Raw genomic sequence first — 17,986 nt, 5'->3', positions numbered from 1 at the left:
TAGTCAGCATGTATTTATGTTGCAAAACCTCAGACCAAAGACCCTTTGAACTAGAGAGAAGGTTCCATGCCAATTTAGTACCGCATGCCTTATTTAAGGAAATTAAATTCTATAAACCCAATCCACCCTGGCTTCTTAACTGTCTTCCAGTTAATGAGATGATAAGTCTTATGCCTTTGATTACTACCCCATATAAATTTCCTCTGCAATTTCTCCACAGCATTACAGACCGAAACCGGTAAATTTGCCACTTGCATAAGATAAAGTGGAATAGTACTTAAAACTGATTTAATGAGAGTAATCCTTCCTGCAGTAGAAAGGCAATTTACCTTCCAATTGGCCAACTTAGTTTCCACTCTATCAACAACATATTTAAACCTTTCAGTATGTTTACCGAAGTTAGATATAGGAAATCCTAAATCATGCCCTATATACTCAGTGATTTTCGTACCTCCTGCTCTTTTTATTCTTCCCCTGTCTACAGTAGCCATGTTTCTTGAGAAGTAGATTGAAGATTTATCTTTGTTAATTCTCCTTCCAAAAGCATCACAGAAGGACTCTAAACATGACAACATAACCTGCATTTGGCTCACTGAAGCACCCCCAAATAGAAGAAGATCATCCGCAAACAGGAGATGTGAAATCTCCGAGCCTTGTTCAGTTACTTTTATAGGTTTTCAACTCCCAGTATTCACAGCATCGGTAATGAGATGCGATAGTTTATCCATACACATCACAAATAAAAAAGGATTGATTGGATCTCCTTGACGGAGTCCCGGTTTAAAAAACTTAGTTTGACAACCATTCTAGAGTATATAATAACTAACTGAAGTAACACAATTCATAATTAAGCTAATCAATTTATAGTCTATTCCTGTATCAAGTAGAACTCCATGAAGAAATTCCCAATTGATATGATCATATGCCTTTTCAAAGTCAATCTTCATTGCTACTAGACCACACTTCTTATGCAACCTCTTCATATTATGCATTATTTCTTACCCCACAATAATATTATCTTGAATATGCCTGCCACGTATAAAACTAACTTGGAAAGGTGAGATTAACTTGTCCATAATTGGTTTAAGACGCTGAGTAATGATCTTGGTGATAAATTTATAGTGAACTGAACACAAGGAGATCGATTAGTCAAAAGTTCCCTTCTGCTATTGGATGATCCCTCTTGGGGATTAGCAAGATTAAAGTCTGGTTTGCTTCTTCAAGAGAACTACCACCCTTAAAAATCTCCTTCACAAAATTACAAACTAAAGGACCTATAATACCCCAATTAGCCTGGAAAAATATTAGTAAATAACTATCGACCCTTAGAGCTTTATAAGGACCCATATCAAAAATAGCCCTGCGAATCTCTTCATCAGATGGCATGAATCCCAAATTTGAGAGCTGACTATCGTGTAAAACTGGGAAATTAGTCCTAGAATAAAGTTGGTTGATATGTACTTCTTCACATTCATATAGTTTCCTAAAGAACTGTGTAACTATAGCCTTAATATCTTCAACATTTTCAATGTAAATACCTTCATCATTCAACAATGCTTTGACTCTGTTCCTTCTCTTTCTCAAGTTAGATTTAAGATGATAGTAACGAGTGTTTCTATCCACCTTAAAGACCATTGTGATCGAGATTTTTGAAACCATTTGATTTCTTCACATTTCAATATACCTTCCAATTCATCCTGTAACTGGTGCTCCAAGATCCTTAAGAACTTTGATCTCGGATATGCAACTGAGGCTTGGATCCCATTCAATCTAGCCAGGACTATATTCTTTCTTTTTTCTACATAACCGAAAACTTCCCTATTCTAAATCAGCACATATTCCGTAAAAGAATTTAGGTTGTCTTCCAGTAACCCAAAATGCCTCCACTCTTCTTTAAGAAAATCCTTAGAACTTTCATGAGTAAGCCACATTGCCTCAAAACGGAAAGGTTTCACTCCCTTATATCCTCCCAATTCACTTAGAGTCAAAAGGAGAGGATTATGATTAGAAAACTTCATTTTAGGGAGAACTTTAACTAAACAATTTGGAAAATCAGTGAGAAAATGGGTATTACCTAACCCACAATCTAACCTTTCAAATAATTTGTTGTAACCACTGTTACGGGCCCCTTTCCAAGTAAATTTAAGTCCATAAGAGCCTAAATCAATTAAATCACAATCATTGATTCTTTCCCTAAACCAATCAAAACGTGCCTGATTACCTCTGGCTCCTCCCACTCTCTCAATTGTAGATAAAATATCGTTGAAATCTCTAAGGATGACCCACGAATCTGTGATCGAAGAAGCCAATCTCTGGAGTTGATTCTAAAGAACCTGTCTGTAGTTAGAATGAGGAATCGCATAAATAGCTGTAATCTACAAAGGTTTATTTTTCAAAGTCCAAACATCATAGATGAAAGAATTGTCAATTCTCTTCCAGCACATCAACATCTATTAAGAAACTCTTCCAAGCTGCCACAAGACCACTAGAACGTCCCGTACTTAGTACAACTCGAATTGAGTCAAAACCAAGAGAATGAAGGCATCTAAATCTTTGGATATCTTCACACCGAGTTTCAGTCAAGAAAATGATATTGTGTTTAGGACCATCCAACACCACTTTAAGGTTACTGAGAAGCCCACTACCACAAGCTCCTCTAGTATTCCAATAAAATATTTTATTCATAAACTGAGTAAATAAGAATAAAGAGCTCCTAATAAAAACAAACCTATTAGGCCTGCTGAGTCTTAGGGATGAAAGTGTCCTCAAATTCATCTCCTGACTTCATGTCGCAAAGATTTGGACCATTGAAAGAAGGCCCAAAAGGTGAACCATCCGACTACTCATCCATCCAACAATCCCCTAGATCAATAGGCATGAGGAATGGGCTTGGCACACCAGCAACAGTAGGCCCAATATTTGTATCTTCACTCCTTTCCACTCCCATAACCTCATCCTCATCAGAGCCCATAGTCAACATCAAAATCTCATGGCTTCTAATGTGATTCACAAACATTTCTCTAGTTCTCTTTTCTGCTCTCTTAATGGTCACTTGTTTTGCTCCAATTACTTTTTCTAATTCCTCCACTACTGCTGTACTTATCATGTCCTCCCAGTCCAGTTCTTTATCTTTTCCTGCATCTCTCCTCTTTTTTTCTCTTTTCGTATGAATAAGGGCTGTCACATTGTTCACCTCAGCATCATTTGTCTCTGACGTAATAATCACTTTATTCAGACTTTGTCCCTCGTTATGACCTTCCTTCGCCCCCATATCAACAAGGATATCAAATCTTGCACTATTTCCCCCTTGATTTGAAGTTGTCCCCACCTTATCCTTTGCTTTTCTCTATCTACCCTGCTTTTGAACCACTTTTCAAGTCTCACCATCATTACCATTTTTTCAATCATTGCACATCATAAACACTTGGTTCAGGGCTATGAGCATGTCCCTCTACAACATTAGATTGTGGCTATTTTTGATTAGGGGACACCTCCCGTCTATGGCCGTATATCCCACAACTTGTGCATAGTAAATGAAGACCTTCATATTCTAAGTAATAATCCTCTCCTTCCAAAGTAAAACCTGACATTAACTGCTTATCTAGATCAACAAGAACATATATTTGAGCATAATGACCTCGCAATTGATTAGCATTATTGACATCAACCTTTAAAGTCTTGCCTATGCGATCACCAATGAAAGACAGAGCTTTTTCATCATAATATTCCAAGAAAACCTATGGTACTCAAACCCAAATTGCAACTTTATCAATTGTTGCATTATGACGTTTAAACTTTGGTTCTCAAGGTCTTACCTTAAGGTAATGATCATAAATCATCCAAGCACCTCCAGTCATGGCATTGAAACAATCTTCTTTATTTTATAGTTTGGCCATGTAGTACCTAGAGCCAATATTGATAAGTCTGATGACTCCACGCTTTACCCAAAGGGATTGCAATTTTTCAAGAGCCTTATACCCAATACTACGTCCTAAAAGTTTGACTATAACAGCTTTCTTCCAAGCTTTATAAAGCTGCTTCTTCATCCACCCTCAAAACTTGAACATTGGAAAGTTCCGTTCAGGATCTTCAGTAGTTATGCAGATAGGTTCTTCGAACTCCTTTTTAGTGTGAGGAACATTTTCTTTAGTTGCATCAGTCGCATGATCAACTTCCTCATCATCATCAATATCTTCTTCTTCCTCCTCCTCTTACTGTGTGGTGATTCCTTTAAGCTTCTTTGTAAAAGTAGGTCTAGAAGAAGAGCTAGCGTCATTTCTGGCACCCACTTTTGACCAATGTTCCTTGAGGATAGCAGCATCATTTTTAATCTTCTTTGTGCTTCTAGTGACTTAATCATCCTCCTCAAAGGAAAGTGGAAGCTCAAGTTGAAGAGAGGTTTTATGAGAGCGAAACACGAGTGTATCTTTTCTGTTTTTGTTTCAGTCCTTGTTGTCCACGTCTTTGCTTTATTTTCTTGTATTGGGTTTTCTTAGTTTGTAGCCAGTTGGCGATAGGCCTTCAGATTGTCATCTGACGTTTGAGTGGTCTTTGACTTGTATTTTTTTTACTGTTATGTTAATGCATTGACTATATATTTTTTTTAAAAAAAAGATATCAATTAAAACCCTGAGAAATTAAACCAAGTCAAATTGACTTTAATATTGACAAACAAAGCAAACCCAAGCAATGGAGGGAGATGGTTACAAGAATTTTGCACAACTAGTACTGAAATACCCACCTAAATTATGAAAAAATCCAACTCATGACTGTAGAGCTGAGAAATGGGTGGGCTTAGCCCTTATATGCCAGGCCCATACCCTATAAGAGCTTGAGTTCTTAAGTTCGGTTTATCATTTTTCACCCTTTTCTAAGGCTTGATCCTTATTTGAAGGGTTTAGGGTCGAGCCTGCAAGTCCTATTTTAAAAAAATTTTAAAAAAATTAAAATAAAATTAAAACTACAAATTGATTAAAATATTCTAAAATTAAAAAAAATCAAAATCCTCATAATCTTTTAAAAATTAAACAACATACATTTAGAATTCTAGTAATAAAATTCAAATCTTATTCAAAAAATAGTTCATTTTTTATAAGAACACAAACATAATAATTTTAGAAAAAAAATATACAAAATTTTATACTATACATTAATATTTATTAAATTATATTAAATTAATTTTATAACAAATTAAAATTAATAATAATATAATGCGTGTAGGATTAGGGCTTCAGAAAGCAGGTCCTTGGCTTTAAACGCGTGTTTCACCACAATAATAATAATAATAATAATATAACAGGGCTTGAAGAGTCGTCCAGGCTCGAGTCTTTTTTTACAGGACTTATCAAGGCTAGGCTCTCAAGTCTGATTATTTTAAAAAAAATTATTTTCAAAGTCCAAACCCTTATTTAAACCAGGCTTCCAAACTTGGCCCTTATTCCCAGCTCTACTCATGACAAACAAAGATGCTAGCAGAACTCTCCAAATTTATAAGATATTTTTGGAAACATTTAATGTTTCAAAATATATGACACATTGATAAGACTAAGAATGAAAGAATTACGTTGAAGTCTCACATAAGAGAATTAATTACTATAAGGTTCATTAACAATCAAACTAAAGAAAATAACAACACATTATATTATCAATGGTCTTAATTCAATTATTAATGGACTTTATAGCAATTAATTCTTTTATATGGGATCTATATGTAATTCTTCCAATAAGATTTCATTCATGAGCTTTTTTAATATTACTCTACTTATTATATTATCTCTTTTTAATATTCTTTCATAAATAGAGTATTAAATAAAGGGTATGTCTAAAAGTTTGTGTTTTTGTTTTGAAAAAAACAAGATTGTAAAGTGCATTTAATAAGCTTTATTAATATGTATAATTTTATCTAAAATTTCTTATAAATTGAGATAGAGGGAAAGGAAGAACAACCAGAGCCAAAATCGAAGAGCTAAGAAGAGAAATGTGACCTAATATTTTCACAGAAAAAAAATTACAACTTACATCCAATATGACCTGTGTAAAGTTATGTTTAAACGAGGGAAAGGAAAGGAAGGAATATTAAGAGTTAGTTTATTTTTGTTTTAATTTTTATTTTTAAAAATTATTTTGTAAATCATTTTCTAAATTATTTTTCAAAATAAAACAAAAAATATGTTTAATTATATTAATTTGAAAACAATTTTAGAGTTAAAAAAATTAAGCAAGCCCTGACATTCCCTCATTTTGTTCGCATATTGAAAGGAAGAGACTGAATTTTATCTTCTTGTTTATTTGCAAGAAAATGAGAGGGTGAATACAAAATATATTGACTATGACAATCTTATAAGTTAGGGTTCTGCTTTGTTTTTTCCCCCACTCTAAAAAAGTAATGGCTATACGCGTTTGTAGCACAAAGGGACTTCAAGAATTGAAATATTTTCTTCTTCCACTCTGGAAGGGGGCGCTTGAATTACATAAATAAATTAATCTTCTAATTAATTAAAATTAGCCATCTCAGCTTACCCACGAATCTTTGAAATAACAAAACAAAAAGTCATGGACCATTACCTCCTTAGGCAAGCCTGATCAAGTCAAAGTAAGGGTTAGAGTCCACACGTTTTTTTTTTTTTTTTACTTTTTTAATGCCAACACTCTCTAGTCTCATTTATGAGGTAGCATGAGCAGATTTTTTTAATTTTATTTATAAGTTATTTCACTAATTTTTTATAACAAATTTCTTTATTTTTTTCTTCATTAAATATTGAAAAGAGATAATATATCATTAAAGTATGTATATTTAATATAGAAAAACTTGAAAAATTGTTAAATTTTCTTACAGATTTAATAAATTTTAAATTTTTTTTTTGATTTTTATAAAATATATTAAAAGTAATTTATAAATAAAATGGTATGAGTAGTTAGTTGGGTCTACACGCATTTATTACTGGCGGTTGAGTTATAATCAATGAATCCCTTTGAAATGAACACACGTAGTAGCATTAGCGACAACAACTTCAACTTGACATTTGTTTGAATACGGCATTTCTTTTATTTTAAATTATAAAATATTTTTAAATAAAACTATACATATTAATAAAATTTATTAAATATACTTTACAAACCTTCATTTTTTAAAATATAAATATAAATTTTAAAAATTTATTTTCTTTAATATTTTATTAGTAAAAGAATATATAAAAAGAGTAATATTAAAAAATTATAAACAAAATTTTATTTTAATTAAAGTGTCTTATATTTAAAATTGTTAAATAATTGTATTGATTATTTGATTGTTAATTCAACGTGATTTAATATATATCTCAAAATGACATCAAATATAAATGGATAAAGGTTCATTTATTCGCTGAGAAATATCCCGTGTTCTAAAATTTACATGGTGATAATTTTACCTAAACGGACTGTCAAGTTTGACCACTTCAATCCCAAATGTTGACACGTGGCGGAAACGATCTCTTTCCCTCATTCCCAGTCTTGGTCTTGATCATCGCCGCCCCAAACAACCACTTTTTGGCAGAGTCTCCCCACAGCCTCTGATCAGACTCCAAAACCCCATTACCGACACGCACGTTCTGGAAGAAGCTGACTCAAGAAGATTTGGGACTTGATTTGGCATTTCTTACCGTCAAGTGAAATCGCCTTTTGGACAAGCAAATGCCAATCTGTCTTCACCAACCTTCTTCCCTAGTTTTAAATCACTCTCTAGTTAAACAAAATAATACTTCATCTTTTTTAAATTTTAAAATATTTTTATATAAAATCTCACATATCAATAAAATTTATTAAATACATTTTACAATCTTACTTTTTTAAAATAAAAATATAAACTTTTAAACATGTCCTTTATTTAATATTCCATTGATGAAAAAATATTGAAGTGAAAGAATATATAAGAAAGACAATATTAAAAAAATATCGTTAATAAAAATTTATTTTTATTAAAATATTTTATATTTTAAAATGTTAAATTTTTTTAAAAGTATTTTATAATTTAAAATAGAGAGAGTAATTATATATGCTTGCTTACGGACATTACGTGAACATGGATCCACTGCTAAAAGTAGCAGCCAGCATCGGCACATTAATTATAAGTTCAAGAGTTATAATTATAAATAAGATATTTAAATTTTATGTGTAATTAAATTTTTAATTTATATTTAATTTTTTTTATAATGTCTTGAATTAGTATCTGTAACTTGTTTTTTTAAAATTTTTTTCAAGGACTTCACAATTATTATTTTGATATGTAATTGAGATTTTATTGTCATTATTACTTTCTATTTTTTAAATTTCTCATCCCCTCGTTTCCTTCTTTTTATATGAAGTAGTCATCGATTTGTATGCGTCTTTGTTGGTCCACTTCTTTTTCTTCTTTGAAGTTTCTTCATCGTTTCGGTTTACCATTTAACAAAAACAGTCATTCTTTTATTAATGTATTGCATACTCGTTATTTATAAACTACTCATAATATGTTTCATCAAAATTAATGAAAACATTAAAATGTATTATCTTTATCTAAAAATTTAATAATTAACTTTTTTCCAACTTTGTTTCTAAGTAATGAATTTAAGTCATCTAAAGTTGGAATTAATGAATTTATATGAAATTTATCTTTTTAATATTTTCATGCTTTTATTATTTTTTATAAAATATAAAATTTTTTATCTCTTTTTTTTATTTTAAAAGAACTTGGAAAAAGATAAATTTAGGTTCCTGCTTTTTTTTTTTTATTCTAAGTTTCAACATTTTTATTTTTGATGTTTTAGGTCCCTTCATAAATAAAGTATAGGGATCTTGAAATGATTAAAAATTTAAAAAAATAAAAATGTAAGAATCAATAAAAAAAATACGAGTAAATTGTAGGAACTTAAAGTTATATTTTCTCAAAAAACTTCATATCAATTCCAACTAACTAAAATCATAAATAAATATTATATACTTTACAGGCTGTGGGAGCCTTATGGCTAAGCTAGCATTGTCAAAATAAATAAATAAATTATATTTAGAGTTTTCAATTAGGGCCATTGGCCCATTCCTTTTAAACCAAAAAAATTTAAGACTAGGATTTGATTGGCCGAAATAGAGCCTCAAGATGTAATCCAGCCTAATAAGTATAGCTCTAATTATATTTGTGCCAAATATACCTTCGGCCCTTTCACGTCTAATAAACTATATATTTGTGATTGCCAAAAAATAACTATATATATATATATACCCACCCCACTACTTAATTACTATATATACTATTAGGAAAAACTTAACATTTGGTCTTTACGTTTTGTTTGTGTTTTGATATAGGTTTCTATATTTTTTTAAGTATTCTGAATCCTTACAATTTTATTTTTTAGTGTTTTAGATTCGTTCAAGAATCTTATATTTTATTCATTTAGGGACTTAGAATACTGAAAAATAAAAATGTAGAAATCTAAAATATAAAAAAAGTTGTAAAATCTATAGCAAAACATTAGTAAAGTACAGAAAATAAAAATTATGTTTTCCTTATATTAATTATTATATTATATTATAACGTTGACGAAGAAAAAATAATAATTGTATAATTCATATATATATAATTGTCGTTTAGGCTTTGTCGCCATCAAATGTTGACAACCTAATATATCTGTGGCGCTTTAATTTCACCTATAATAAACTGTCAATATTGGAGTCCCACGTCGGTGTTGATCAGGAAAATGATCCTTCTACATATTCGAATCGATCGAGACTCATAAAGGAGAAAGATTTTTCTTTTCTTTTTTCTTGGGCAAAGATACTTCATTGGCCAAACAAAAGCATACAAAGGTCCAGAAACAAAAAGTAAAGGCAAAAGACAGGAAATAAAAGGAAGCTGTAGTAAAGAGAAGGCAAAGAAACATCAGCCAACTCCTGTCTTAGTTCCTGAATTCGAAGTATCAGCCCCATGGTTCACAGCTTCCACCGCATCAGAGGTTAGGAGAGACAATAAAGAAACTATATACATATATATAGTCTGTATATATAAATATGCTGGTAAAAGAAACTAATAGAGGAGAAAGCTTTCACTTCTAGTCAACTATAGTGTGTGTGTGTGCGTGCGCGCGCGCGTGCGCGCTGGTAAAAGAAACTATATACATATACGCACACCACTACTTAATTGGGGTGTGCGAGTATTAGTTATATCATATGGTTGACGAAGAAAAAATATAATTATATATATATATATATATATAATTTTTATACTCCTTTCCAGTAGCAGAGCTAAGATCAGGAGCCAAGGGTACAAGATAACTTAATAAAAAAATAATATTTTTTAAAATTATAATTTAATAATTAAAAATGATAATTATGCTAGGGTTAAAATTCCAATAACATAAATAAATTGATTATCATTTTTCATTTAAAAAGTTATATTAAACAGGTTGATGTGGTCTTTTACTGCAAATATACCTTTCATATTTTATTTAAATTATTAAAATTTTATATATCCAAGAAATTTTTAAGCCCAAATATTTTTTATTTAATTTATATGGTGCAAACATCATGAGTAAAAGGTGCAAAGTTATAAACCTCACATATCCCTCAACATAACGCGGCTCCCCACTCTCCTTCCCTTCTCTATTATAGCGTACTCTTTAAAAAGATTATTTAATTTTTAATATACGACACATAAATGGTTATTTATTATAATTTTTAATTTTATCTGAATTATAAGTTTAATTTTATAGCTTATCATATATTCTACGTCTCTCTCTCTGTAAAGAATGCCCAATAGATGCTGAAATTTTTCAGGCACGATTATGCTTCTCACTGAAATGATGACGAGTTACCCTCACATAATCAGTTACTGTGCTCTATTATGCATTTTCTTCTTCTCCTCTCCTTCCTCATTTTTCCTCCTTTCTCTTCCTCTTCCAAAAACGAAGGGCTCACTATCAAACATGATTAATGTGTAGGCCAAAATCAAAGGATTAAAGACGAGAAATGTGTGAGATATATAATAAGAAATATTAATTAGCTCTTAAGAAAAATCGTGGAAACTGAGAAGAAAGTGAAACGAAGAGCCACTGAGCGAGTCAAATAAGGAAGGGTCCAAAATTTCCACGCTCGGGGACGACGAGTAAGACCACATTACCAAGACTTTTGCCAACTTCTAATTAAAAAAAAAAAAAGGTTTAGGGGTAGGAAAAGAAAAGGCAATCTTAGGTGATTAATAACGTTGAGCTAGTTTTCATAGTAACGTGAAAATTCTCTTGCCGGCGGAGGAAATTACAGAGGTTCAAACACATGAAAATTCTGAAAGGCTCTCGCATTCGAAATTTAGAATGATAAACACAATCAAAATACAAAAATAATTATATTGACAACAGTGCAATAGTACAACCCAAGTGCCAAGAGAACACGTAGGCAATTGGCAGGGACCCGGATCAATTATTCACTCTCAAAAGTTCGACAAGCAAAGCACTCATACAAACTTAAATAACATAAAAACACAACTACGCAAAGCATCAAACAGATGGGTCCAAACTCTAGTTTACCAAGTTCTCAACGAGAGCATCAAACAATGGAGTTGGATTTCCAAGTACAACTGACATTATAAGGTTGAAACCTACTTTCGCCATTTTGATAAGCACTTTAGTGGAAGAAACTCCCGGCCTCGCCAAGCTTCTTCTTTCCATGGCCGAAGAGCTTGTGGCTGATGTGATCGAGCTTCTATTTGGCATCATCCTTCTCACTGAGTTTGTAGTCTCACTTATGGTGACCAAGCTTGAAGAAGAAGAAGAAACATTGAAGTAGCCCGTTTCCCAGTTCTCCAGAATCAAGGTCTTCACACAATAGACATGGTAGCAATAATTTCCACAAGAAGACACATAGGACCAACCTCTGAAAGGCTCCTTGCTCTGAACGTTATCTAGATCCTTCCTCTTGCATTTCACACACGTGTAGTCCACTTTGTCCTTTAGACTCAGCTCCATAGTGCCATGAGAGTCAGACATGGTTCTCCTAAGGTTAATGCAACAAGGGTGCAAATCAAACCCGTGTCTGGACTGATCATGATACAGAAACCCTCGCACGTCCCTCCCGCAAGCATCGCAATATCGGCGGTATGGCCCTGCCGGGGGTGCCCAGAGAAACTCGAACGGGCGGTTACCCATGAATGCATGGATTCTGGGTCTGTCTGTGGGGCGAGCCGTGGCACAGTGGTCGTGAAGGATGAAGGGACAATCCCTTTTAGAGCAGTGGTACCTCGGGCCAAACCCTAGTTCTTTGCAGCCACTGCATTTGCATGGTCGTCCTTCTCTTTTCAGCACTATTGGATGCTGAAGATGATATGGGTGATTCATCGTCGTCGCCATGCCCCTTGATCCTTTACTTTCTTCTGCTTATTCTTGACGAGATTAGCGTTATTTCTCTTCAACCTTCCTGAGCTTTATACATAATGTTCTTTGGGAAGGGGCGGGGGTGGTTGCGCGGAAGATGCCAGCAAGTTTAATTTCTTCTCATATAAAGACACTCTACTGGTCGTATGAGCGTCGCGACTGAGGTGGCATTGTCAAATTAGATACTCTTTCTATACCATAATATAAGGCATTTTTTAGAAACCTTACTTGATCTAAAATATAAGATATTGAATAATTTTTATAATTAATTTTTCAACTATATTCCTATTTCATTTATTAATTTTTTTTAAAAAATGATGTATTAGAATTTTAATTATCATTATCAAGACACTTATAATGGATGTTTAATGAGTAAATAATAAAAAAAAATTATAATTTTTTAAGAAATTAAAATTTCAACTAATATTTTTAAAAATTGTGAATTAATTACCAATATCCTATACTGTGATTTGAAAGGAGTAAGTATTATATTTGTACCAAATTACTAAAGTCCCATGCATCGTATATAACAATTTTTTAAATATGTGACATTTATCATTGATAATTAATTTTTGCAGAAAAATCTTTATCATAAGAATAACTTGTAACAAATATATTTTCCGTATTATCCTATACAAACCATAATCAATAATGTTGATTATGCACAAATAGAGTATAATAAATAACTTGTATAAAAAAGGAGTATAATAAATGACGTTGTAAATAGATACAATATAAAACATACTAAGGAAATTTCATAATTTTATAGGTCAAATTATCAAAGAGTTTCCTATAAATAATATATTTAAAGTTATGTCAATTAATCGATCATGTTTAACAAGAACCAATATTATTTTTAAACGTTCTATGCTTTGAACACAAGAAATAACCTGCAAATGACCATGAATAAAAATGAGACGAGGCAGACAGATACAAATTAATGGTCATGGCAAGGCTAATATAATAGAAATCTGTCTCATTGTTGACGAAATAAAAAAAATATAATTATAAAATTGACGTATATCATTGTTGTTTAGGCTTTTTCGCCAACAAATGTTGACTACCAAATATATCTTGGGCGCTTTCTATTGACTAACAAATGTTGCCAATGCTTAATTAGGTCCACACGCATTTACTAGTGGTTGCGCTATAATAAATTAATCCCTTTGAAATGAATACGACGGTAATCCTAAAAAAATACATTCAAATTATATCTCTAATGTATTTTTGTTAAATTCAACAAATACTTAAATTTTTTTAAAAAATAAAATTTTGTATCCTTGCATTTTTTTTGTCAGTGTTCTAGGTTTCGATAACATTGCTTGTGAAGAGTGACCTTGAACATCAAAAAACAAAAGTATGAAAACCTTGAACACAAAAAAAAAAAAGTGCAGAAACCTAAAATTATTTTTTAAAAATTTTTTATATAAATTTTTTTTCAAATAAAAACTGAAAATCAAACAAGCACGCAATCCCATTAGTAACAACTTGACATTTGTTTGAACATAGAATTTTCTTTAACTGAATTGTATTGATTGCTAACTTAATGTGATTTAATATCTCGAATGTGACAAATTCGATGTTTATCATGATTTACATTCTCAAATAGACTTACATTATACAGCACTCTTGCGTCTTCTCCCAAACTCCCTACTTATAGAAAAGATCGGTTCATATTAATGCTTTAATATCAAAAAGGACTAATCACATCAAAACAAGTCGATACAGTGAAACTATAATTAATGTGTGTGTCTCCCTACGGGTTCGTTCCTTGCAACCCCTTCGTGTGTGTGTGTTTGCGTTTTTTTAATTATAATTACCATCTCCTATATACTGTTGGGCTCACATAAAGATATTGGTACATAATGTGGAGGATAAAATCAAAGGGTTAATTAACAATAGAGAGATTGATTAGCTCTTAAGAAAAATCGAGGAATTTGAGAAGCAAGAGCAGCGAAAGAACCATTGAGTGCGTCAAATTAGGAAGGGGCCAAAATTTCTATGCTCAAGAACGATCCCTAAGATCCAGCCAAACAAAAAATTTTAAAATAAATTGTAAATACTAATTTAGACAATTACATATAACAATCTTACTTGCGAACTGAAAATTATGTTTAGAATTTAAACCTTTTATCTATCAATAAAATTCCTTAATTTGCAACTATTTTTTAAAAAAAAATTAATCAGAGATCGAACTATAATTAATTCCCTCTTTTGAAATTAATTATGTTCCATTTAATAACATGGAAGAGTTTTTAATGGAAGTAGAGGTGAAAGTGAAAATGAAAATATAAGTGGGTCTAAAAGTATGTTTAATATGGGGATAGAAGTGAAATAAAAATTATATTTAATTAATATGGTTGTATGTGTCAAAAAGACCAAAACATCCCTGAAATTAAAAAAAAAAAAAAAGTCTGTCATCTTCATTGTTCATCATCTAGCCTCCACCACATCTGATAACACCTAAACTGGAAAACTCTCCACCAGATCGAGAACTATGAACGATGAAGAAAGAGATAAGCATGACAATAAATTTGTGATTGCAATCAACTAGAAAACGATGGGCAATAGCAATAAAATATGACGAATTTGAGTCATGTGTAAAGCAATTATCAAACAAATAACTACTCATCATATTCCTTATTTTACTTTTCATCTTCATCAAAAGAACCAGAAGAAATTTCGTTTCCAACTTCTCAGACATTTTCTAATGGAATTTGGAAACAAGAGGATGACGTCCTTCTAGGCATTTTCATTTAAATGTTCATCGTCTTCGTGCTTGAATGTTGCCAAACTCAGATCGAGAAGCAAGGGAGGATGAGGGATCAGGAAGCCATTGTTAGAACTTGAAAGATTTCATAGTTCACCAAGAAATCAGAAATAAAGCTGAGAACTGAGATATAAGAAGGTTCAGGAGGAAGCGCTGCCAGATGAGGAGGAGGATGCGCCGGAGGGGGAGACATCACGATTCACGATGGACTGTGAGATGATGAGATTGGTGTTTTAGAGTTTCTAGAGATTTCTAATGAGGAGATCTGACGAAGGGGAGAAGGAGGCTTGAAGCTTGAAGCATGAAGGTTCAGAGTTAAGCTCGATGCTCGAAGCGTCAGAGTAGGTGGCCGTTGGTCCGAGGAACTGGAGAGACAAATTATGTTCAGAACTTTGGAGGGGCAAAATTGTCAATTGATAAAATATACAAGGGTATAGTAGTCCGAAAATCTCACTTCAATGGGACTCAAACCAATTCCACCGAGTAAGGGGAGGAATTCAATTCCATCAAATTTGATGGAAGTGGATTCCAACTTACCAAATAACTCATTTTTAAAATTTTACTTGTACTTCTCTAAACTCAATTCCAGCATATCAAATGAGATATTAGAAAAAATAATAATTAAGGATTTTATAAAAACATTAATGATAGTTATAATTTTTAAATTATTAAAATCATAATAATAAATCATGATCTTTACTTGCAATTAAAACATGCAAGTAGTCAGTTGGAAAATTAATAAAAGATAATTGAAATTACTTATAATGTTAGTTCAAAATTCACAAGAATCAATTATAAATCTCAAATTTTTATTGTCAATATATAAATAAATCATATGAAAAACTAAGAAAACACATTTGAAATTATTTATAATGTTAATTGAAGATATACAAGAATCACAAGACTTTTTTTTATCAATTTATAGATAAATCATTTGAGAAATCTACAAAATTAACTTGAAATTTATAAGTCAGATATAAATTATAAGCCAATTGTGATTTTCTACTATAGGTTGTGAATGAAAAATATATATATATCTATACATATATGAGAATAACCTTTATAGCATTATTTAGGAATTTATAAAATATATATATATATATATATGAGAATGAAAAAAAGCCAATTTATAAAAGCCAAATAACAAAAGATAATTTATTACAAGTAAGAATCTTATATTGAGATTTTCATAATTGGAAGTCTTGTCATTAATGTTCTTATGGAATCCCTAATTGTCATTTTCCAACTAAATTAATTGAACTATTGAGATAAACTCTTACGTTCAGTCAGTTAAATTGGTTTCTCATTAAATTCGAATATCTTTCCCCGTTCTCATGAAAACGCTCAGGGTTAGGGGAACAAAGGCAATCTCAGGTGTTAAGGGTTGAGATAATTTAGGGTAATATTTAATATATAGTAACGTGAAAATTCTCTTGCCGGAATATATTACAGAGGTTCAATTTCAAACCCATGAAAATTCTGGAAGCCTCTCGCTTTCAAATCAAGAATGATTTTTATATACACAAATCAAAATGAAAAAAATAATTTTATTAACAAAAGTGCAAAAAAGTACAACCCAAATGCATGCCAAGAGACCACATGGGCAATTGGTAGAGACTTGTATCAATTATCTTGACTCTCGAAAGTTTGACACACAAAGTACTCATATTATACAAACATATATGACTTAAGCATAATGAGCAACATAAAAACACAATCACGTAAACCTCAACCGCTGGGTCCAAAGCCTATTATTCTAACAAGTTTTCAACGAGGGCAGCAAACAATGGAGTTGGATTTCCGAATAAAACAGATATTATGACGCTGAATCCTACTTTCATCATTTTGATCAACGCACGGGTGACTGATAATCTAGACGACCTTCTTCTTCTTCTATCCATGGCCAACGAGCTTGTAGCTGATAAAGTTTCACTTCTGATGACCAAGCTTGAAGAAGAAGAGTAGGAGGAGGAAGAAGCAACATTGAAATAACCCTTTTCCTAGTTCTCCAGGATCAAAGTCTTCACACAATAAACATGGTAGCAATAGTTTCCACAAGACGACACATAGGACCACCCTCTGAAAGCCTCCTTGCTCTGAACGTTATTTAGACCCTTCCTCTTGCATTTCACACATTTAGAGGGCACTTTGTCTTTTAGATTCAGCTCCACAGTGCCGTTAGGATCAGATATGGTTCTCTTTAGGTTCATGCAACAAGGATGCAAATCAAAATTGTGTTTGGAATATTGGTCTTGATACAGAAACCCTCGGACGTCTTGCCCGCAAGCGTCGCAATATCGGCGGTTCGGTCCGCCCGGCGGTTCCCAGAGGAAGTCAAACCGGCGGTTCCCCATAAACAGGTGGATTCTTGGGCGGTCGGTGGGGCGAACCGTGGCACAGTGGTAGTGAAGGACGAAGGGACAATCAGTTTCGTGGCACTGGTACCTTGGGCCAAACCCTAGTTCCTTGCAGCCGCTGCATTGGAATGGAGCTCCTTCGCTTTTCAGTATTATTGGATGCTGAAGATGACATGGGTGATTCATCGTCTCTTCAAAATCACTTCCCATTCGTTGTCATCCCTCTTTCCTTTAAACTTTCTTCTGCAGCTTCTTGACGATCTTTTATATGTATATGTATAGCGTTTTTTTTTTCCTGTCCAACGTAACTTTCTTAAGAGCTATTCCCTATATATAAGCTGATATTTCTGAATTTCTATGAAGTTTTCATTTTAAAAGGAAATCTTCATGAAATTTACCAACCTTAACATGAAAGAATTTAAATTCCACATAGATATATAGATATATATCTTTCTTTGTGCGGCTTTTTATTTGGAAAAAAAATGACACTT

At 32.2% G+C, this 17,986-nt stretch overlaps 2 protein-coding genes across 2 annotated transcripts; both read right to left on the bottom strand.

The window, feature by feature from the left end:
* Positions 1 to 11,516: 11,516 nt before the first annotated feature.
* Positions 11,517 to 12,344, bottom strand: LOC129295119 (protein VACUOLELESS GAMETOPHYTES-like). The gene has a single exon (XM_054933595.1). The coding sequence runs from the start codon at positions 12,342 to 12,344 to the stop codon at positions 11,517 to 11,519; it is 828 nt and encodes a 275-aa protein (XP_054789570.1).
* Positions 12,345 to 17,138: 4,794 nt separating this feature from the next.
* LOC129295118 (protein VACUOLELESS GAMETOPHYTES-like) lies at positions 17,139 to 17,705 on the bottom strand. The gene has a single exon (XM_054933594.1). The coding sequence runs from the start codon at positions 17,703 to 17,705 to the stop codon at positions 17,139 to 17,141; it is 567 nt and encodes a 188-aa protein (XP_054789569.1).
* Positions 17,706 to 17,986: the final 281 nt, after the last annotated feature.

This window comes from Prosopis cineraria, unplaced genomic scaffold, assembly GCF_029017545.1.
Source record: "Prosopis cineraria cultivar Desert tree isolate PC_DT_omini unplaced genomic scaffold, ASM2901754v1 PC50, whole genome shotgun sequence".
Classification (NCBI taxonomy): Eukaryota; Viridiplantae; Streptophyta; class Magnoliopsida; order Fabales; family Fabaceae; genus Prosopis; species Prosopis cineraria.
The sequence above is the reverse complement of the archived record's forward strand: the minus strand, read 5'-3'. Positions and strand labels throughout refer to the sequence as shown.

Coding starts and splice junctions, on each gene's coding strand:
- LOC129295119 (XM_054933595.1), bottom strand. CDS start 12,344: ATGGCGACGACGATGAATCACCCATATCATCTTCAGCATCCAATAGTG.
- LOC129295118 (XM_054933594.1), bottom strand. CDS start 17,705: ATGGGAAGTGATTTTGAAGAGACGATGAATCACCCATGTCATCTTCAG.